General features: G+C 33.5%; 1 protein-coding gene across 4 annotated transcripts; it reads right to left on the bottom strand.

The window, feature by feature from the left end:
* Window positions 1–449: 449 nt before the first annotated feature.
* LOC138336377 (uncharacterized) lies at window positions 450–24,650 on the bottom strand. 4 transcript variants are annotated; one of them, XM_069285850.1, is made up of 7 exons: window positions 24,534–24,650; window positions 10,268–10,483; window positions 9,781–9,857; window positions 9,286–9,336; window positions 4,627–4,745; window positions 3,849–3,920; window positions 450–666 (listed from the first exon to the last, which is right to left on the bottom strand). In XM_069285850.1, the coding sequence occupies exons 2-7, from the start codon at window positions 10,404–10,406 to the stop codon at window positions 606–608; spliced, it is 519 nt and encodes a 172-aa protein (XP_069141951.1). In that variant the 5' UTR covers window positions 10,407–10,483; window positions 24,534–24,650; the 3' UTR covers window positions 450–605. The 4 variants fall into 4 exon arrangements, with proteins under 4 accessions (XP_069141951.1, XP_069141952.1, XP_069141949.1 ...); XM_069285851.1 differs by lacking the exon at window positions 24,534–24,650 and adding an exon at window positions 20,137–20,208; XM_069285848.1 differs by lacking the exon at window positions 24,534–24,650 and adding an exon at window positions 12,612–13,067.
* Window positions 24,651–25,324: the final 674 nt, after the last annotated feature.

The raw sequence follows: 25,324 nt of genomic DNA on the forward strand, positions 1-25,324 counted from the left end.
TTGTCTAAAAAACAATTAGATATTTTGCCACATTCATAACAAATATTTATTCTTCACACAAATTCTGTTCTTAAGATTTCAGAAAAACAATTTTCAATGAATTAGCTTTCCTTGTAGAAAGTGAAATTGACTTTATGAATGATTTTACATAAGATAGTAAAGGCAAAAAATTCTTATCTTCAGGAAATAGCTTAACAAAATAAGTCTGTAAGAAACTCAAATCTATGGAAAACACTCCATGTTCTGATAATGGCCTGAACTTATTTAAGTTTTCCCATGGAAAAATTTGCTCCTAAAACTTTGTAAAACTGTAGCCATTCCTCAATAATTTTACACATACCAAATCACGACAAGTAAATGTTTTTATACCTAACAACAACTGGAAACAAGTAAACTTAATGTAGAAAACAATAGTATATGTACACTAAGGGAAGACAACTCACTTTGATGTCTCGGTATTCCTGATAAAACATTTCTTTTCTATAGAGTAGTCTACCCTTTGTACAGAGTGTGGCGTTTTACAATCCGTCCAGTGCCATTTCACTGAGTGTGACCCTGATCAACATATACAACGGACTGTTGGAATCCTTCGTCTGTAATCTCGATCAACAAATCGACCCTTTCCTCTTCACGGTCACGCTCAGTGGGGTACATCGGATACCGTTACTGTAAAATATAGTTATGTTGTTGACTTATTGGTTTTTTTTTTTATCTCACATGTGATTTTACTTTCACAATTTTTAGACAAAGTAAACTTTATGAATTTACAATATTTCCTCACATAGATATCTTAAGTACCTTCCATGCATTGAAATAGTTTTGAAATGGATGTATAAACTTGTGTAAGAAAATCTTCGCAAACTTGATTTGGAAAAATTGCAAAATTTAGTAGTCAAGAAATAAAGTTACTTAACAGTAATCCATATGATTTATGCACCTTGTCAAAGAAGTGGATTTTTATTTCTTGTTAAATGGTCATATAAAATATTCATGTAATAGCTGTTTATGGGTCATGAATAATCAAGTGTCATAAACAAATGTAAAAGATATCAAAAATATATGAAATAAACTGAATAAGTGTTTTGTTTTTCCAGGAACACAAACCTGATTTTGATTAACTTCTTTTTTGGCTTTAAATAAAATTGTTATCTATCAATGACATTTATTCAAATGTGTAAAGAAATTTTGTACGATTATTAAAATAAAGGAAAAAAAGGAAAATGTAAAACAAAGAAGTAAAAAAATAAGAGGAGATATTAAACCTACAGATTGTTTTTTTTCTACATTTCCTATGAAAACAAGTGTTTTTTACAGATAGTTTTTTTTCTACATTTCCTATGAAAACGAAAGTTTTTTTACCACACAGGTTGAAATTTGTTCACTGATGGAGAAAGCTATGCTATATAACATAAAACTATTAAGTCCATCAGCTTTCTAAAGAGATCTCATTTCACTCATTAAATTACAGCAAAGATCATTGTAATGAATAGAAATATCTAGGATGTTACATATACCTGAAAATACAAAAAACAAAAAAAATATTAAGAGATAAAACATTTTGAAAAATAATAAAAAGAAAAGAAATGAACAGATATATTATTATTGTTAAACTACTACAGTTTGTTAAAATACAGAATGTTTAAAAAAAATATTTATTTAAAAAGAAATTGCAAATATAAAATGATTGTTGAACTTTCAATATTGAAGTCAACAAAATACAAGAGATCCCAGAGGGATCTTGGCGCCCACCAAAGATTGATCTATGTCTGACAAATGAAAGAGGGATCTTTTCTCTGCTTTTCAAACTTACAATTCTTTTTTCTGCTTTTCAAACTTTAAACTATCAAAATCCAAGATGGTGGTCGCAAAATGCAATAGGCAGAACTAGGGTCCTAGAGGAACATACATATGATATTTGAGAACAATCCCTTCAATACTTTCTGAGAAATAGCGGTAACAAACTTTAACTATCAAAATCCAAGATGGCCACCGGTCGGCCATCTTGTTGACCGATCAGTCCCAAAATGCAATATGCACAACTGGGGTCCTAGGGGAACCTACATATGAAATTTGAGAAAGATCCCTTCAGTGCTTTCTGAGAAATAGCGGTAACAAACTTTAACTATCAAAATCCAAGATGGCTACCTGGCGGCCATCTTGTTGACCGATCAGTCCCAAAATGCAATATGCACAACTGGGGTCCTAGGGGAACCTACATATGAAATTTGAGAAAGATCCCTTTAGTGCTTTTTGAGAAATAGCGGTAACAAACTTTAACTATCAAAATCCTAGATGGCTACCTGGCGGCCATCTTGTTGACTGATCAGTCCCAAAATGCAATATGCACTACTAGGGTCCTAGGGGAACCTACATATGAAATTTGAGAACAATCCCTTCAATACTTTCTGAGAAATAGCCGTAACAAACTTTAACTATCAAAATCCAAGATGGCTGCTTGTCGGCCATCTTGTTGACCGATCAGTCCCAAAATGTAATATGCAGAACTAGGGTCCAAGAGGAACCTACATATGAAATTTGAGAACAATCCCTTCAATACTTTCTGAGAAATAGCGGTAACAAACTTTAACTATCAAAATCCAAGATGGCGGCTGGTCGGCCATCTTGTTGACCGATCAGTCCCAAAATGCAATATGCACAACTAGGGTCCTACGGGAACCTACATATGAAATTTGAGAAAGATCCCTTCAATACTTTATGAGAAATAGCGGTAACAAACTTTAACTATCAAAATCCAAGATGGCTGCCTGGTGGCCATCTTGTTGACCGACGATCAGTCCCAAAATACAATATGCACAACTAGGGTCCTAGGGGAACCTACATATGAAATTTGAGAAAGATCCCTTCAGTGCTTTCTGAGAAATAGCGGTAACAAACTTTAACTATCAAAATCCAAGATGGCTACCTGGCGGCCATCTTGTTGACCGATCAGTCCCAAAATGCAATATGCACTACTAGGGTCCTAGGGGAACCTACATATGAAATTTGAGAAAGATCCCTTCAGTACTTTCTGAGATTTAGCCGTAACAAACTTTAACTATCAAAATCCAAGATGGCGGCTGGTCGGCCATCTTGTTGACCGATCAGTCCCAAAATGCAATATGCACAACTAGGGTTCTAGGGGAACCTACATATGAAATTTGAGAAAGATCCCTTCAGTACTTTATGAGAAATAGCGGTAACAAACTTTAACTATCAAAATCCAAGATGGCTGCCTGGCGGCCATCTTGTTGACCGATCAGTCCCAAAATACAATATGCACAACTAGGGTCCTAGGGAAACCTACATATGAAATTTGAGAAAGATCCCTTCAGTACTTTTAGAGAAATAGCGGTAACAAGAATTGTTAACGGACGGACGGACGGACGGACGAAAGGCGATTTGAATAGCCCACCAAAATTCTTGAAATTAATTACATATCTAAAATAATATGTTTTTCAACAATTTATTTAAAGGTATTCTTTATTCTGAAAAATATAAAGCTGTCTTAAGTGTGTTTTTTGTCAAGAAGTATTATCTAGATAGTCTTAGTTTCAAATTTGCATAAGAAAAAGATATGCCTCGTTTTGCTCTTCATAATGGTTACCATTATGTCAACGTGGTCATTTTCATAGCGAGGATTTTTGCTGTCTCATCAGAAAGTTAATTCACCAACAAAAAGTACAAAATGATAAAGATGCAAAATGATAGAGATTTTACATGGTCAAATGACCTGTAATATTTATTTCTTCCTCACAAAAATATCCACGTTCACTGTAACCAGAAGAGACGTACAGAGCTACAGAACGTTAGTTAGAAAAGACAGTGTAATGTGCTGAACACTCAGTGACCTGTCCTGATCTCCGTCCATATCCAACACTTCCGTTCTAACGATACCATCCAAATCTTTCACTGTCCTTGACCTTCAAAAGTGCATGTTATTTTCAAAGATGGAAATAAATATTCTACAGAATGCACTAAATGATTTACCTTTACCCTTTCTTTTGGCCTTTTAACCCCTCTTTTTGCCCTTTACCCTTCCATTTTACCTTTACACTTTCCTTTGACCTTCAACCTTTTCTTTGACCTCTACATCCCTTCCTATGACCTCTAACCCTTTCTTTGATCTCTAACCCTTTTTGACCTCTATCCCTTTCTTTGATCTTTCCTGCTTCCTTTGATAATTTTTTTTTGAATAATTTAAACAAAACTGATGCAAGGTATAGCTTTTATTCCTTTAAAAGTTATCAAAATAATGTATACACACCATTTTTTTTAAGGATAAGTGGTCAGTAAAATAGTTGATTTTTCTTTTTAAATTTTTATACTTTTTTAAAAACTTAAATGTTTTCAAGGGGTACACAGTTAAAATATTAAATCTTATTTTGGGAAAATGTTAACTTGCCAAAGACAGCTGGTCAACAGTAAAAACAATATTACAAGGAAATTTGTCTGCTGAATTTTTTAAAAAATTCATTGGACGAAGTGAGACAGCATGCTGAAATTTTATTGTATTTTTACACATCAACCATAAACCAAACACACAGTTAGTTTCCCTTTCATCAAACATAAAAACATTTAAATAGCACACGTTTTATGCTACTTTTCAGCTGTAAGTACAAAACTTACATAGCAAATTTGTATTCTCCTTCCGAGTTGAACTGTTGATCATAATGACCTTTGACCTCTGCAGCCTTGGCCTCGAATCCACCAATCACAGGCCTTAGTTTTTCACCGTCATGAACAACCTGGAAAATTAATAAGTAAGCGTAAGTAACCAGGGAAAAGTGTAAACTTGAAGATCAAATGTTAACCTTGTTCTTTCAAGATACAGTAATACTTAACGGGTATCCCTTAAAACCAGTACATTCCAATTTGTATTAAAATCCCAAGACATCTAATTATAAATTTCGACAAATAATAATCCATCCCTCAAAACCCATATACCCGGTATGCCAAATTTCACCAAAACCGTACAATATCTAGACGGAAAGAAAGTCATTGAGGTTATTGCAAGATGAAGAATCACATTCATCCCTATAGACCATGATGAATATTTGTGCAGGTGCCATTAAGATCTATGCAGTTTGCAAAAAATGTGTCGGACAATATTCTGGGTAAATCAAAGAAACAACATAACAAGGAAGAAAAAACATAGTAAACCCAAAAAGCCCCCTTCAACTTCATGAGAAGTCTTTGGTTGTTCAGGATTTCAAATTTAGTGAAAATGCTAAAATAATGTGGGGTATAGTTCAAGGTAATGATGTTTGTCTTTCTATTAATATCCAAAGTTGGTATAGATATCAATCATTGAATTAAACTCTGAAGCCTCAAATATTGTATAACTATTAAGCACCTTTTGTGTTGAATTTGGTACAAATATCGATCAACATATGGTCACATGTGACCTTTAGGCTACCCACATAGTATAAAGTTCATCATAAAATCTCCGTTCTGATCCCAGAAAATGACAGGGATGTTCATTTCACGTAAAGGTCTCACCTGTACAAATACCCTAACAAAGAGTTTTTAAAGGTCTGTTTGACCTTTGACCTGTATCAGTGATCCTCTTTTGCCTACTCTAAAATTATTATCTGTCATTAAATGAATATTGGAATCTGATTCAAATTCAATAAATTCTTCCAGTTGATTCAGGTATTTAAATCTAACAGCACACACCTGACACCAGTTTACCTGTTGTATGAAAAGTTTTAAAAGTGATAGTTTCTTGAACATACCTAATATTTAGTCATAAAACCACCAGTGCTTCCAAAAGTAAGAGCAGTCTTCGGTTTGATCTTATTTCACAGAATCATAATGCAAAACTCTTCTCCAGTATAGAAGTTAAAATTCAAATCTTACGGTTGGCAATCCACTATGCTTATAAACAAAACATTAAAATTAAATTAATTTACAGATAAATATATTGTAATTTTTATTTCATTCTACAATAAAGAAGGGAGTTCTTTTTGATGATGGAATAACAAGCCTCAGAGTGTGGATTAGCTGTATGGATCTACAGAAAGGACTTTGATTTAATAACAGAATATCTTTTATTTAATCTAAATTATTCCTGCTGTTTGGAGATTTGATGAATATTTAATGTTGTACAGACAAAGAAAACCAATTATATAACTAGTAAGGACATGCAGGTTGATGTAAGTCATAATACATAGCTATAAAGGCTTCTGTAAGCTAATGAAGTTTCTATGTAAAAAATCAATAATTAATTGTAGACGTTTATTAAAAATGCAAAGAATCCCGGTGGATCAATTGAAATTGCAACATATTGGTCTGATTGAGGCACTCAGTGACCACAAGTTAGTCACAACTACAAATGTAAGTCTAACAGTCCAATAACAGATCTATATAGTCATTACTAAGAGAGCGGTTAAGGACCATTTCATACTATTAGGAAAGGCACAATTGTCAAATAGCAGACCTATCCATGACTAAGGCCAAATTGCTTAATAGTAAGAAAGGGCATGGCTAAGGCATAACTATGGAAAAGCAGAATTGTCCATGACCATGGCCAAATTGCTTACAAATAGGAAAGGGCATAACTAAAGTTTTACACTGTCAAATAGCAGAATTGTCCATGACTATTATTAAAAGTAATAGCAGATCTGTCGATTACTGAACAAAAAGCTGTGCAGTTGATCTCCCTATGAACATTATTTCACTGTGTAATAAACCCACTTAGTGCCAGGGTCCTGAGGGTTATTGCAGAATAACTGCAGACGTAGCAGTAAATAAATACCATTAAACATGTACATGTATTAGTCTGGTGGCCAGTTGTTTTAAAGAGTATCCCAAGGGATAGGATCATTGTACGTGTAGGTTATTTATAGAACTACAGAGCTTCAACATTAATGACAGTTATATACATACATATTCCGTCTTTGCATATTACAGAGTTAGCTCCCTTGCTGGTAGGTATCGATTGTTATGTCATTATTTTGTGAGCGCTATACACGCCGTTTTCTTTGAAAAGTATGACGTCACACTTGTAAACACATGACGTAACAATCAATACCTACCCGCAAGGGCAGATAACTCTGTAATATGCTAATACAGAATAGCATATATTGGTCTATAAACAATCTATTTGGATACTCATTGTGTATATATATTTGACAACAAAAGAGATCAGAGTTCTAGAGAACAGTTTCCTGAGTGCTTATTTACCTTTCATATTTACAATGAGACAAATTTGACCCTAATGACCCTGGAAGAAGGCCAAGGTCATTCATTTGAACATTGTTGGTAGCTTATTATTTAAGCATGCAATCTATTTGGATACTCGTTGTGTATATATATTTGACAACAAAAGAGATCAGAGTTCTAGAGAACAGTTCACTAAGTGTTTATTTACCTTTCATATTTAAAATGAGACAAATTTGACACCAATGACCCTGAAGGTAGGTCAAGGTCATTCATTTGAATAATGCTGGTAACTTATCATTTTATAGTTGCAGGTCTGATATATAATAATTCTTGGACATTCAAACTTAAACAGATTTTAGCAAATACATGAAGCATTATATATGTATGACTCTGGTGACCTTCACTCAAGGTTAGAGGTAATGAATTGGAAAACATTTTGTAACTGTATATGCTCACAATTAGATTTCTGAAACTCCTTGGAATTTATTTTGGTATCATGCAGTAAATGAATTAAATTGGCAGTCAAATACATTATATTGCATTCCAGCTGGATAACTGGTGAGGTATCTTGGCATAAGCTGAATGCATTCACCCCTGAAGACAAATTTGAACTCGTCTGATTTAAAGGTTGGAACAGCTCATTATAGATTTTCAGGGGTGAATGGGTTTAACTTGCATTTTCAAAGGGAAAGAATTCTTATAAAAGTCTTTTTTGTGTCTTGAACTAATGCAAAGACAATATTTTATGGTAGCAATCTGTCAGTACTTGAAATCTGAGAAGTAAAATAAACCGACCCTTGACACTTATATATCCACTGTCATAACCCTCCATATTGTTTACACAGCCTCAATAAGCTTCCCAATACATTACCATATAACGTCTATCTGGGTAGATTTACACAGGCCCTAAACCTAAGTCAGGTAGGTGGAGAAAATACTAACTGTAACGTTTTATAACCATAAACTGGCAAGTGTAATCTATTTATAACCTGGGGTCTTGGACAGAGGTCAAGGGTGTAATCTATATATAACCTGGGTCTTGGACAAAGGTCAAAGGAAGTGAAAGTAGGATTTAATTGTAGTCCATATCAACAGCATCATTAACAGAATGAATATCGTATGTAAATCATTGAAAGAAATTTGTGAAAACACAATCATTTACGATTTGTATTTCTTGAAATTTACTACAAATTGAGCAAGAAACTCATTATTAACAATTATTATCTCATCCACCGCCTACCGAAAAACACATTTGAATAATTTAAATTCAATTTCTTGAAGTATGTATTATGAAGTTTAAATGGACTTTACATCAATGTAGCAAACCATACTTGTATATTGCCTAACAATGATTTGGAGGTCCTGAACTTGATATCACATGAGCTGCCGCAGAATTGATTCCAACCAGATTGATTCTGTAAGAGGACCTTTATTTAACTTTTATTGACATTTTATAGCAGGAATCCTCCTTCTCTGGAATTCTTGTCAATAACAAAGCAAACAGGCCTGTATCACTACCTAATACAACCCAGAGAATAGCTAAATAGGACGGACTGTTTCAGAGGTGTTTTGTTGTAATCCACAGATATGTTTGGCTAGGCAATTGGGTGCCATGTATATGTGAGTTTAAGGCCCGGATAGGGCATGAGTCATAAAATTGTCTTCCATCGCCACTTTGGTTTCAGAAACATTATCAATATAACCAAATGTTTGGTCTTGACACATTCGGGGTCTTAGTCTTAGTCAAATAATGGATCAGCCTAATCTGATTTAGGGATGATTTTACAGTTCACCAAAGTCAATTCTACTGGGTATCTAGATGTAGGATGGTTGTCATGAGACAGATAGTCACAAGTTAAACCTCTATCATGGACTGGGCATTGAAAACTAGAAAGTTTTTGGTTCTCAAGAAAGTCAGATAAAATACTATCTTCAACAGACAACATGACATAACCGCCCCAAGTGGGTCATAATTTACACCCAGAGATGGAGATCTATAAAAGAATGTTAGAAACCTTAGTCAATGCAGCTCTGCATACTAAAAATGATGTCAAATTCACCGAAATAAAATACATCAACTGCAAGTTATTTATTTCAATAATGTGATGAAATATTACTAACCTGCACAATGTTGAGCTTTGACTTTGAATCGTCCCACATGAACGACACAAACTGTAAAAAGGAAAATTTACCAATGATCAAACATGGCCGTTTCATCTTGATTTCATTTCATTTTCACTCTTTATTACCATTTCACTGTAATCTTAATAAAGATGTGAGATTGCTCATTTCATCAACTCATTTATCTCTGAACACACATCTGATCTCTTCTTATTCATGAACTGGAGAATCATGATAATTAAGGAATTCTGTAAATTATCTTATTTTTGTGTGCAATTAAATTTCACGGAAAATATATATGCAAACCAAGAAAATTAATTATCACAAAAATGTTTAAAACACATGTAAAGTAGAAAAATAATGTCCAAATTAGTGCTAAAATCAAATTGTCGCTCAAAGATGATCAGGTATGGCAGGAAATGCGAAATTAAATTTCCGTGAAATTAAGTTGGTTTTCAGCAATGGTTTAGATTTTCACTTCCTTTAGGTCTTTACCTGTCCCTCTATAATGGTGATCTCCGGTATAGAGAATCCTTTCTCTGTAACAGTCACTGGAACATCCTGACCATCACCTGGGGATGAAAGGATAAAGGTTATTGGTATACACCCTAAAGGCAAAATTCAATAGAATTTATAATGAAACTTATTACCAGACATGAACTTATTACCAGACATGAACTTATAACCAGACATGAGCTTATTACTTAAAATTATGAGGTAAGGGCTTATTACTAGACATGTATCAGGCATGAACTTATCAGACCTGAACTTATTACCAGACAAGGGCTTATTAGCTGGGCTTATTAGCTTATTACAAGTCAAGGGCTTATAATACCCAGTCAAGTGCTTATTACCAGACATGGACTTATTATCATATATGGACTTATTACCAGACATAGGCTTATCATCAGACATGGGCTTATCACCAGACATGGGCTTATTACCAGGCGTTGGCTTATTTCCAGACATGAGAAACTCTTACCTCTGTGTATCTGACCGCCTTGAAGACTTGCCCTGGAGATTGCCCTGTTCTCCTGAGGGGGACTTTTCTCAGCTGTAGATGGCTGTGGTTCTGTCTCGTCATCCAGCAGGACGTCCTCTTGGGACGCGCCGGCACCCATATTTACACCTGCTCCACTGGTGCCTGTCTCGGATACACTGTCCGATCTCTCACTCTCTAACGTCTGTGTTACTGCGTCTGTCGGAGGAAAATAGCACCACAATAAACATGTTTTATTATTGATATTCCTCAATATCAAGAAACATTGTTATATAGTTTACTTATCATCAACTCCCCTTTATGTGATTCTGTGTACCTAATTTTATCAAAATCTGTTGAGTAGTTTAGAAGGAGTTCGCAGGACAAAGTATTTTATCTACAGACAGAGAGACAGACAATAGATAGAGAAAACCCATTTCAGTATAACCCCGCCCCTTAACTTTGTTGAGTGAGTATAAAAAGTGTGATTTCAAAGTCTAACTCCACAAAAGCATTAACTGTCAGAAAGAATGTCTACTTACACATACCAGTTGAGCTTTATTTACTTCAATAGAAAATAATTATCATATGTAATTTAAAGCTTTCGCATTCCTCAAAGAAATCACAATCAAGACAAGTTGGTCAATAACCCGGATATGGTCCTCTACCAGATCCATAAAATGTTTTGCTTATACATGTATAAGGTCAAAATGTAGGTCAGTGTTACCTACTTTAGATTTGATTCATTGTCTCATCTATGCAAATCCATTACAAAGTAAAATTTTGTTTGTTTATTTTATGATAACAGTTAGGGTTATCTAATAATACGTCAGGAAAAAACCCCACCGAAAAGCAGTCAGTACCTGGCAACTGCCCCACATGAGTTTCAAACTAGACCCAATTGTGGGGGGTTATCGTAATATGTTGCGATATCTTAACCACTTGGACATAGTAGCCCCTTAAGTAAGAAGATTCAAGAGATAAGAGTCTGGACAGGAAAACATGTAGAATCAGTCTAAAAGAACGTCTTATTCTTGATTATGACTTCTTCTAGATGGTATAGATCTATAGATTTTTCTACTCAGAAGTGTGAAAATCAAGTTGGCATCCAATTATAGGTGGGGAAATAAAAATGATTATTGTAATAATATCAGTGATTTTTATCCTGATCGAAGAACAAATTAAATGTTCTATTACACTGAAACATACTGTCTTTATTATAATGCTATCTAACTTAAGCAAACTGTCACAGGACATCCAGCACGATACCACTATAACATGGCTACCTGGTCACATTATAATGACATTAGACACCAATGACAAACCAATCATCCTTTCGCACTTATTTTATCTGCATGGTGCAGTAATAAGGCAAAAGTGCAATGCAATATGCACTTCAATATGGGTCTATCAATAAAAGTTGTTTGAAACATCTTACAAATAAAGATAACCCACAGGTGTTTCATCCAGTGTTTGTCGAACCTACTTCAGTATATATACACCTATATATTTTACCTGTACGACTGCAGCACAACCGTAAAATCTCGTTATCAATCACCTGCACAATGTGCAGTTGTCAGCAGCCAGGTAAGTGTGTAAGTAATAATTGGCAGGTAAATTAAATTCTGCTTTATTGACTCCGACACGACGTTGGAACGTCGTCACACAACCCATATCTGATCATAAATCGGTGATATTTTAAGTTAATGGCACACCTTCATGGTTATAAAGCTATTCTTAACATGAAATATACAATGTTAAAGTGATTTTAAAGATGAAATATAATTATTGAAGTCAAATTGATGTTGATGTTAAAGGGATTTTAAAGATGAAATATAATCATTGAAGTCAAATTGATTCTGAAAAATGAAACAAATTAAAATTACATAAATGTTCAATTTCTTCAAGATTGCTTTCATTATATAGTAATTATCATTGTTATTTAAAAGTTAATACTATAATGCTGATAAGTAAGTTATGACATCATCATACTTAACAACTGCAATATACATATATGCATGTGTACTGTAGTTTCACTATTTCAACAGATATTATAAGATGGATCATGTCATAAAAATGTTATCCATGGAATATTATAAATATGTATATGTCATGGGTAAATCAAAAGTATTAATATCATATCAGCTCATGGAATTTTAAAAAGTAAAGATTTAATTTTCTAAAATAAATTTTTCACCGATGAAAATAATTGCATTGCTATACAGTTGAAAACATAACAGAGCACTATATGTTCATGGTAATTGATAATGAATAACATGGATTAACTTTAAGAAATCTAGAGAATTTTGAAGTTTAAATTTCTAATATCAATTCATGTCTTCATTACCTGTCATTTTCAGCAGTTTTTAAGTAATTTTCCTATGAATATAAATCCATGATACGAAATAAAATCACTGGGTAAATTCCATATAAAACACAGCACTGATTTCCTTCAGAACTTGGTCGTCATTTCTGCAGCTACATATTTGCGTTTATATAAAGAAAGGGTACTTGAGACATTCAGTGATCAAACATCGAGATGACAGGTACATAACACAATGTGAAGCTCATCAAACGAACTGTCAGTACACAGGTATGAACAAGTTTGGTATTCTGTCACTCCAGTAGCAACATGGAGCTGCCTAGCCCTTGTATCCATATCACAGAAACTCCCCTAACTACACGCTACAGTCATATCTCAGTCGCAGAATCGTATCGCGTCCTACACACAACTACCATACGCTGATAACTGCCCATATACGGGTTAACTACGTTTCTAAGACCTAAGAATGTATGAAGAATGTGGCTCAAAAAAAATAAATCTTGATCGATGGATCGATTGCTCAGCATTGAGGTGTAAGGGTTTGTTCTGATAACAGGTAGGTATAGACTGTTTGTACATGTAAGATTATCAGACAGTTTGTACACAGTGTTGTAGGGGGCTTAAACTTCTACTTACCCTCTCCGTAGGACTACAGGTAGGGTGGGGCGCTTATAAGACAAATCGGTCTAACATGGACAAGTTACACTGTTTAAATGTTTCTTAATCTAATCTATAACAATAGATTTTTATATCAACAATAATCCTTTTGAGAGTCAATATTTGAGATTCATTTAATTGTGAGTTATGTAAACTAAAATATCAATAAGTAGGTGAATATGGATCCTGGAATTTTCATTTGTAACCAGGAGATTTCTGGTAACAATGAAGATTATAGTGATGTACATAAAACTAAATATATGTTATATTACTGACTATGGGGCAGGCTTATTGCCGAGTGGGAGGCTTATTAACAGTCCAACTAGATAATAGTGAAATTTCTTTTTAAGATCAAATTGTAATGCCAAATTCAACTTAAATGTGAGGATGATCAATTGTTTACATTTCATCATTCATTAAATATAAGCCTACATATATGATATTTTTTTTTAAATAATCATATAAATGATTGAGAATACATGGCTTTAAGACTAAGACCCTAAAACAGACCACAAAATTACTTAACAAATGGAGATTTTTTGTGAACTAAAACATGTTTCCCCCATTATTAGCCAATAGGTACCAGAATATGTACTTATTCCTTATAAGTTTCATGACAGAATCTGAAACATCCAAAGTTTCTGCCCAAGCAAGAAACTACTGTGAACTTTAGATTTTATCACATTAGACACTGAGGTCAAGGTCACAATGTTCCAAAATACAAGGTCACAATAACCTACAAGTATAGTAAATCCTACATCAGTTTTAGGCCATAGAAACAATTCTTCAAATTCCATCTCTATGTCTTCAATGTCATTGATTGTCCAATCTAGAATTAAATGCTTAGACAAGAAATTATCATTAAAGAAGAAGCAACAGAATGGAAAATAGAAGAGAAATCATCAGTACTTATACCATGTATTCTTTCTTCTGAAGTGGAGCCTATCACATAAAACAAATCGTGTTCTGTGTCCTTGATATTTATAATATCTAATCTGATGTTATATGAAAATCATGGCATTGATGGGCTCTATTATACCATATATATAGTTATTTCGACAATGCTTCAAAACTATATCATTTGTATTTTTCAGAACAAGGCTAAATCGGTTTTTTGATTTCCTTCATACAAACTAAACATAAAAAGTTTATTTCTGAGATAAAAGTTACCTTTCTCTCTCCAGGTATATCTTCAAGGTCTTGTGAACAAACTTACCAATACAGAATGTATTTTTTTTTCTAAAGGACAACAAACTTGTAGTAGATATACAAAATGTCAGCGACAATAACTTTGGGTACAAAGAGAAGCCAAGGATATATGTCTGTAGATAATCTCAGGAAAAATAAAATTAATTCAATATTCTTTACGTTCCCACCATTATTAATGAAAGGTCAAACTTGCATTAAAAAGATATGAGATTTTTTTCCCATAAAATTCTCACAAAAACTAATTTACACTTGCACTTAACATTTTGATTTCAATGTAAATAACTTTTAATATAAACGACTATCTTAAAAATACGAAAATCAAAGACTTCACAATATACCTGGATTCAACAAGACACTGTACAGTGTACCTGACCTGCTTATGTTTGACATGTATTTACAAATACATATTGTCCAATAAGAAAATAAACCGGTGCATGTCAGTAAGACATACAATGAGTGCCAACAAGATTTATTTCTAAATCTGTCATTAATTATCAGAGTCAAGGCATTAAAGTTTGTTATTTTGGAAAATATGATATTCAACCATTTAAAACAACATTATTCTAACAATAGACACACATGCCTTTTTTTCTGAGTTCTGAAATATTTCTTTCATACAAAAGGGACTATTAGCCCCATACAGGTGTCTCCTTAGGATTCGTTTCATCTTTGCATATTACAGAGTTATCTCCCTTGTGGGAAGGTATCAATTGTGACATCATTATTTCAAGAGCAATCTGTTCTATTTGCAGAGACATGATGTCATAATCAATACCTATCACTCTTTAATATGCAAAGACGGAATAAGACCAAAATGGCACCTGATGTCATGTGATTCACATACCAAAAATTCTCAGAAGACAATTACAACAAAACATGATTAGTATGGAAATTTCCGTACAGAATATTTTAATTCCTTGCCTACAGCCATGGAGGAACTGGATACCCCTGCAGCGTCATGATATTCCTAATTTTTGGTAAAGCACCTTGGGTACAAAAAATTACAGGACTATTCTACTTTGATATTAAAATACTTGATTCTAAATGTGTTTAATGGAAAACTTGAGAAGAATATTTTGTAAATTCTGTTAGTTATAAATATGTTGGCTATATGTTCCATCAGCACTTTATCTTTAAAAAATATCAGATCACTTTAAGACTTTTTTCATATTGTCTGTATATTAATTCTTTGTTGATTTTGCTGTATATAATTATTAAACGTCAACAGGGCTATTGCATTTACAATAAGTCACTATAGTGTTGTGTTTTTTTTTATAGGGGGAGGACTTTTTTTTGTTGATTTTGCAACATACATGTACAATATATAGTTGTTCAAAAACAAAGTAAATTTAAAGCAATTGGGTAGAACTTTCTCATTAAAGCATATCCATAAATGTCCATATATGTCTATCTCACATATAAATACATGTATTGTTATTTGTGTATATACTTAGCCTAGTCTGTACATATAAACTGGTACCAGGTCACATATTGGTCAATATTGACAATTAAATGTCTATCCTATTTAAATCTGGGTCTACAGCAAACACTTGGAAACTTTATCTGAAGTTAAAATCACAAGATTATAGGTTTAACCCACAAGTATATCAATAAATACACAATACTTAACAAGAAGTGTCAAAAAAACTGCGTACTTCGTTCATTGAAGTCAATTTTCATATGAATACTATATCGTCTTTAATGTATAGGTAAGTGACACAAAATAGCCCTATGATCTCTATGACTGTAGGACACTTGATAATAATGTAACTTATCAAAGAAGATTTCCTTCATATACCAATCCAATAGATTTTCTATGGCCAAATATTTAACGGACAGAATATCTACGGGATACAATTTCCTACCAAACTGGCACTAAAACCTTCCAGAACTCCAACTTAGAACTTATAGTGTACAGCCAGCTGGGATCAAACCTGCAACTCTGGACTTATTGGTCTGCTGCTCTACTGATTGTATTAAGACGTACAAAACGGGGGTTTCCAGCTACCAAACCAACGTGGGTAATTTACTATCGAATAGTCCCACTTTTATGTAACGTAACTGTGTGGTCACAAAAATTATGTCCAAGTATGACGTCATAATTACTGGAAGGCACATGGAACTAATCAACGGTAGATTATACTTTCCTACGCCATTTCCGTATCTCAAAACCCTTTTATCATTTGCAACACTACCTCTATAGATATCCCACCCCCATCCCACCCACCAACCCATCGGCCAGGTCCTATATATTCCAAAGAGAGGAGCGGATTATAAATAGAACAAGTTCAGCATCCATAACTATTGTGTATACAGAATACATTTAAAATTATGAATTACGTCCAAATACTTTGAGCCAGAAATACCCAGCCTTATTTTTATCTGAGACATAGGAATAGAACAACACAATGGTTTTATCACTGGTTTTTACATCCAATTCCTCTGGACCAGAATCATCCAGACTTATTTACATGTCAGCCGTTAGCATTGAACAACACATTGGTTTTATCACTGGTTTTTACATCTCTGGGCCAGAATTAGTTACTAAGCCTTATTTTAAATCTAGAACTAAAACCTAGAACAACACAATGGTTTTATCATTGGTTTTTACATCCAATTCCTCTGGACCAGAATTATCAAGCCTTATTTTACATATCAGCCGTAAGCGTACATGCAACAACACATTGGTTTTATCATGAGGTGCTATATCTGATGATTGTTCTACCTTGATGCTCTGTATCAATATTTTCTGAAATCAATATGGCAATGGATTGAATGTCTGTCCTGCAAAGGGATTTGATACAAACATGTAACTAATGATACATTATATATTAAGTATGATTTGAAATTGGCCACTGGTAACAAATATGTGCCAAATCCCTGTGGAGATCAAATCACAAAAATGGTGATTTAGGAATAATCTATTGTTAATGAATTTTATGTCAAAATATAAAGCCAGCCCAGAGTTATGGATTGTAGATATAGTCCTCCATCACAACATTGGGTATGGGTACCATATTCTATCAAATAAACAACCAGCAAAGAGCTTAATAAGGGGTGGTTATGCCATAAAGGACGCCTCTATATAAAGGACACTGTTCTATAAAGGATAGATTCACTAAATCCATTTGGTGCTATTTATTTCAGCATTAAATTATCTTTTTTAGTACATCACATGATACTTACTAGGAATACGGTTGGATAACAGCCTTAGTCTATTTTTCGATAGTTCTCTGTCCTTCTCGACTACGAGAGACTATACCTGACTACGGAAACTATAACCAAATTATATTCCCCTGGGAATGAGCACGACTTGGGGACTATACCTCACCAGACAACACTATAGGAGAACAGTTCCCTCTGGAAAGGGCCATAAAAGAATAATAGAATCCATGGTCTATATATACAGATGCCAGAGTTTTGCAGACAATCTTAATAGGAAGCTAAATAATGTGCTTTATTTTGCGAGTACATTATTATACATCTGTAGCAACTTGTATATTTGAAAAGAAGAAAGAACTAAGAGACATTTTAGGTTTAATATGGTAAGAACATAGTCTAGCTTGTATAGACTATGCTTTGGTTACGAACCTATTGGATTGTGTTACATACATTTCCTAAATTAGGGCTACAAAGAGCTGTGGTCTTTTGTATGTATAGTTCTCAAAGTATTATAATAGGAAGTAAAACTAAAACAAGATTGGTCTTAAATTACTCCTACTTAATTATTCAAAGTCCACGAGAAATCAATACCCTGTAGCACTATTAGCAATAAAAGTCACAGACAACTCAATTATATCTTACAGCATAAGTATTATCAAATACACCAGATGTCCCATTTCACATTTTTTACCTTCGTTGGAATAGGATAAGAAGTAAATGTATTATTGCATACATACACGATTTTGGAGGGAGACTCTCAATTTTGAACCCCAAATTTAGGTCTTTGCAACATATTCTCATCCTTAAATATTCAAAATTTTAAAAATCTGATTCCTCCATGAGAAAGATCAACTCAAAAGAGGCCAAAAGCAACTGTTATTTTGGTGATAGGGGGTACATAAGTAGCTTAGATTAAAGATGCTCCACAGCCGACAGAGCATAAATGATATTCATTATTTGAACAATAATTGGTGTTTAATTCTCAATCAGTTCTTCATTTCATATAGGATATAGTGCCATGGAATTTTTTCAGGATGAAATTAATTATTTTTCATATTTTTAACTTGAAGTAAAATCAGAATGTCAAACTTTTCAATGGTGGTAATGGTGTAAAGTAAGTAAGTAACCTTTGTAACTGAAGAAAAATACTAAATCTTCTGCTCCTGTTTTTGATAGTGAAAAAATACCAAATGTCAGCGGTGGAGCATATTTAAGGTTCTAAGTTTGAAAATATAAAATAACCCCCATGAGAATTCTGATAAGTTGGCAACAATGTTATTGAATGGGAAAAATTGGAAGCAGTCTTAAGAATGAAAATGTAATGTGTTATAAAGTTATTCTCATTGGTAATTGCTTATAATGACTAGTACCCAGTTTCAACACCATTACTTACTTTAAGAAATTTCTTGATTTTAAATTTTTTAAAAAGCACTACAGAAGTTAAGGGAAAATCTAAAGTTAAGGAGCCTTCTTTAAAATCTGTAATACTTACCAATGGATGATTTAAAGTTAAGGAATTCCTTAAAGCTAAGGAATGTTTGTAAAACTGCCCCCCCCCAAAAAAAAAAAAAAAAAAAGAAAGAAAGAAAAAAAGAAGAAAGATTTGCTTGATTGATTTTTTTTAAAAACAAACTAATAAAACAATCTACCCCCTACCCCAAACATCACTCTTTCCGATCCTAAATTTACTTTCTCCCTCACATATATCCATTCTCACCTCCTACCACAAACCTAGTATAATTACCCCATATTTGTCAAAATATTCCTGCCTAAACAAAATTTGAATCCAAATTAATGTTGCCTCCAATATGCATTCATTTTAGGATACGTATAACTATTAGCTATACTGATATGTTTTGCTGTTTACATGTCATGTAATCAGAATGACACTGATCCTATGGGATTGCATTCATAGCCCTATGAATGCAGTTCCTAATGGTATTCATTATATACACATATATACAACATAAATATATCTTACCTTATTTATGAACAGGCTCAAAGAGTGATAAAGTCCCTTTATAAACATATGTATGCATGTCACATCATTGTTCCATAGCACAAATACGGAATAAAAATTGATTTTATATTAAAAATCATACGGTATGTCGCCGATCTATATTCCGGGTATGTTCTATGATAATATTGACATAATAACATGCTGCAGGTATGAAACTGCTCGGCCCTATACAGAGGGAGGAAAACTGGTATAAATCATTATTGATGAAATGTTTACAAATTATTCACCAAGGTTCCGGTACGGTGGCTATAGGTAACAGTCCTACATATGGTCACTGTTTAATGCTTTAATGTCTAAAAATCCACACCTTCCAATGGTAACGAAATTAACTTCCCTGCATGACAACAACAAACATCCCGACAACAAATCAAGCACCATTCTATAACAAAAATGCATCCTCTCACCCCTTAAATGGAAGAATGGACAAAGCCAATAATGGTATGGACTGGTCAATATGGGATGTAGAGGGGGGTAAGGTAGGTTCCTGCTACTGAGTCTTACCTCAACTTAATTACCATGGACATTAAATATTAACGCCAATATCTGCCATTTCTTCCACTGCCTAGCCCTACCCCAGTGAGCCCAGGTAAATATCTATATAAGGAGCCTACTCTGATCTCACATAGCAGTAAAGGTATAATATCATACGTGACATGTTAAAATAACGGCACTAACAAAAACAACTGTTCACACGCTAATTAAATTTAGAACAATTGGGGCGGACATGGCCGAGTAACTACCAAACAAATTAATGTATTGTGCACACATACCTACACACACAACACACATACAATACACATTAAAAAAATAGTTCTTAAATTTTGTTAATTTCTTCAACTTAAATATAAGAATCCAGACAATTAAATTAAAGACAATATGTCTATAAAACATAGGTAAATTTCTCCACATATATCAAAGGATGGGTGGGACGGTACAGGACAAGCTAAGACAAAACACGATATCGATGGACATGGGTACCACCACTGTACGCTACAGGCTCCCATTTCCAGGCAGGGTATTAGAATAGCCATTATCCATTATCAAAATTGGTCATAATATCAATAGGATATTGATGGACTCAAACTCATGAAATTTATGAAAATCAAGAATAAACTTGGTCATCCGAAAAAGGAGAATGCATATTTTAATCTTATAAAAACTATCAGAGTAACATGGAAACTTCTGATTTTGACTACAAAACAAATGAGTATACTGGGTATTTATTTTACAGTAAAACAATAAATGACTGTAACAATTTAACTTCATGCATTGATCATTGCCTTGACATCTAAAAGCTCTCTCACAAAATCACCAGTCAGGCGTTAACACCGTTTTGTACCAGGTACCTTTAAGACGCGTGGCTATTCTGCCAACTTGCCAAACTTTACTTATCAGTAAAAATACAATGCCCACCTAAGTAAAAGACAAGTCAATCTTTTTTATTGTTTTTATCCAAAGACGTTGACACATATCTAAACAAAAAGCATGTGCACCTAGGAACCCGAGAACTCCAGACCTATATAAATTTGGACCGGTGGTCTGATAGAGTCACAGAAAAATAGGTTTATTTAAACAGCCTTATGGCTACTGTACACCCACAGGAACGGTTATTTGATGATACACATTTGTAGAGACACTCTATACATAAACTATTGGAATTCTTGGAAAAAGTACATGTAATATAAGTACAGACTTTTAAAGGTAAACTTCATATATATATATATGAACATGAAACAGTTATACTATCCTGCATGGTAATGACTACAAGTGCGAGTTTTAATTTTTCTCAAGTAATTCAGATATTCATTGTGTACCATATTTGATCCAATAAACGCCCCCATCCCTATAACCACCCATCACCCTTTTGTAGGCTTCAATTTCACTTAATTTGAATTAAATGCAGACTGAAATATGAAAACTGTATTGGTTTCCTTATTAATTTCTTTTACAAATTAATTTATGACTGACTTTGTAGAATAATTCTACAAAAGGCTAATCCAAATTTGTTTCTATTAAGTGCTCTCTTCTTTCTTCAATTTTCAAGCACCATGGGCGCTTATTGCATCAAATACAGTAATCATTACAACAAATTGATGTTGCATATATAGCGTAAATACATATAGTATATCGTACATTATCAAACATACAAACTATTGTATGAATGTAGAGCAGATGAAATATTTTTCCATTAAAAAATAATGCTGTTGCATTGAAAAAGTCTACCAAACAAACCAATATACCTAAATTTAATGTTCTAAATCCAAATTTAGAAAGGCATATGGATACATTATGTAATATTATACAATTTGCACAATTTTATTTTCTATAATGTCATGTAAAATTAGTTTTAGTTTACGAATTGGTGAATTAATTAAAGCTTTGAAACTTTGAGAAGCTACTAATTATTACAATTTTAGATTCTACCAATACAGATTTATTTAAAACCTAATAATTTAAAAGAGCTTGTATTTATACAAAAAAATCCTTTACATAAATTACAAGATGAACAAATAGTACAACTGCTTTTAGTGATATATCAAACTTCGTTAAATATACCTGAGCAAACTAACCAGGTGTGATAGGTCACATGTATGAATCCAGATACATGTCTCTCTCTGTACTAAATACACACAAGGCTAAATCTTCATACATAATTCATGTCAACATAAAGCCGTTCAGAACAGTAGCAACACTGGATCAGACTGAGGACAGTATACCACTATAGGTTTAATTTGACACCATGTACATGAACAGAAAAAGGGTACACATTACACTGACAAATTTCTTTCCATTCTTATGATGAAATTACCTGTACAAGCAGATCTAAACCTTCAAAACGAAAGAATTTTATCTCTAACCTAAAAGCATGTAAGATCTAGGTTTATACCAGAATGGAGTTTTATTCTACCTGGTAGTTAGATTTTATGAATGCAATCAAACAAGAAATTACTTTACCATGCATAAAATTACTACCTGTTAGGGGTACTACGTGTATTGAAATATATTATAGATCTCAATTTAGAAGAATGTACATCTTGGTAGGTTTTTATTTTATTTCATTTTATTTTATACATTTAAATATATATTACTGGTATGGACAATATGATTTTCTAGGACTATAGCATTAACATTATTGAAAAAAAAATTGTAAATTTGTAACGCACACCACTTTAATGTTGAAGTAGCACAACAAAATTATTGTAGCCACATCATTTAATTCCTATTGTAAGCTAGCTAACGTATTGTTGTAAGAATCAATGTGCTATATGCCTTATCCTATTGTCTAAGAGTTAGAGTTTACACATCCAGATCTATAGGGTGTGTGAGATTTCACTTCCTATAGGATAAGTTATCAGACCATAAGGGGTGGCAGCAATACCACATCCAAGGGGTGGCTGCAAAATCCCATCTATGGGGGTAGTGAGACTTCATCCTAGGGGTGACAGAGATACTTCACTCCAGAAGAGATTTATGAGTCAGAAATATCACACCTCTAGGGTGACAGAGATACCTCATCCAAGAGGTGACAGAGATACTTCACTCCAGGGGTGACAGAGTTATCACATCCTATGGGGTGACAGAGATACCTGATCACCCTAGGGGTGACAGAGATACTTCACTTCAGTGGTAACAGAAACACCACACTCTAGGGGTGACAGAGATACCTCACCCTAAAGGTGACAGAGATACTTCACTCCAGAAGGTAACAGATATATTACACTCTAGGGGTGACAGAGTTATCACATCCTATGAGGTGACAGAGATACCTCACCCTAAAGGTGACAGAGATACTTCACTCCAGGGGTAACAAAAAATCACATCACATTCTAGGGGTGACAGAGATACCTCACCCTAGAGGTGACAGAGATATTTTCACTTCAGTGGTAACAGAAATATCACACTCTAGGGGTGACAGAGTGATCACATCCTATGAGGTGACAGAGATATCAAATTCCATCCTAGGGCATGGCAGTCTCAATTTTCTGAATCAGTAATGCTAACCTTGAAAGATCTTCCCGTTAATCCTTGTTAACTATATCAGAACAATTTTGTGTTAATGCAAATATTCCAATGCTAATAATATTGATTCAAAAGAATTGATCCAAGTTTATGCATGGCAAGAACTGATCGATAAAGCATCCTTCTGTTATATAATTGATTCTGTATTATTGACATGGTGCCTAAAGAGTGGTACATCTGTATAGTGCTTCGTCATTAAATAAATAGTTATATACTTTTAATAAAAAAATGTGACTTCATAGGTTTTGAACTCCTAGTGTCATGTTCAGATAAGGACGTCAGATAATGCCCAAGAAGAAAAATGGCCAAGTGGTTGAATATCTGGCAGCCAGCTTATCCATTTTGCCACTATGACCACCTACATATATATAAGGACATGGAATTTTTCAGGTTATCTGTAAATATTTTATATGTAACAGTATGTAGAATTATATACAGACACAGGATTTACTTTAAATATTCAATTTATTGAAGTTCATTTAAGTTGAAACTATTTATAATTATAATGTATCTTCCAATGCTTAAATTTGGGCTCATCTATAAATTTCAATCGTGATTTTCTGAATGTGATTTTGTCTTTCTCTTAAAAAATACAGATCTTTCTGAGTAATTACAACGCTAACAGATAAAATATATACATTTGTAGAGCGATGTAAATCTTAATGGGCTAAGCCTGCGATAAGTCAACACATTACAATGGCGTGTTATAAGCCATAATGCTAACACCGCGTAATCCCTGCATGACGTTTTTCCATGCTTTCATTTTCGTCGTTTACCTGTACAGGTAACTACTGTCAACACAAACCACGCCAAACTAACGTAAATTACAAATGTCAGTTGTGGATTGATAAATAAGAATTATATCACCGGTTACTTACTTGTATGGCTTCCTTATCAGACGAAAACCCGGTCCATTCGAGTCTTGTTTATTCTTGCCGCCTGGCATCCGCCATGTTGTAAACAACAAACTAACCTCGACATGGCTATAGTAACTCAGTCACGTGATCAAGCACCTGCAAACTGTAAAATGGCGCGAAAATTTAATAGACCCATACTTAGTGATATGACCGAACTACAAACAATTCCAGTATGAATATCATATAAATATTTCTGACAGAATTCAGAAAAATGAACTGGCATGGGCATGAATTTACTATTTACATATATTATTTTCTATGTTATAAAAGCAGAGATTTAATCATCAAAATCTTTGATAATGAAAACTTTAAAAAGCAAAGAGATAAATACATGTGTATGCTTTTTCATGAGCGGTCTCTGATTAAAATTAAAAGTCTCACTATTCCCACACTGTTTCCCATTAACATATTGCAAAAGAAATGCTACAAATTCGTGACAATCATGTTGAATAAGATATGGTTTAAACTTATGAAATTTGCAGACAGGGGTCCCATACGGATAGAAAAAAATATTTCAATTTTGTCACAGATACTGTACTCTCTAAATCTCTGGTTTTGTTTCGTATAAAATGACAAAAAATGTGAACTTTTGAATAATCTGTCATTCCGTTGATTATTCTTTCCAATTTAACACTAATGAATATATATAAGTATTCAGCATGTATTTATAATAATATATAAATGATTATATATGATGAAATATTATGCTAATTAACTCACACTGATATGTATTGTTGCTAGAGATGGAAGTA

Source organism: Argopecten irradians, chromosome 12 (assembly GCF_041381155.1).
Source record: "Argopecten irradians isolate NY chromosome 12, Ai_NY, whole genome shotgun sequence".
NCBI classification, from domain to species: domain Eukaryota; kingdom Metazoa; phylum Mollusca; class Bivalvia; order Pectinida; family Pectinidae; genus Argopecten; species Argopecten irradians.

Bases quoted from the DNA above. Each gene is read 5' to 3' on its own strand.
- LOC138336377 (XM_069285848.1), bottom strand. The intron at 4,746-9,285 runs GTTAGTAATATT...TTAATTTTCCAG, and splicing joins CAAAGCTCAACATTGTGCAG to GTTGTTCATGACGGTGAAAA. The intron at 667-3,848 runs GTCACTGAGTGT...TATATTTTACAG, and splicing joins ATGGACGGAGATCAGGACAG to TAACGGTATCCGATGTACCC.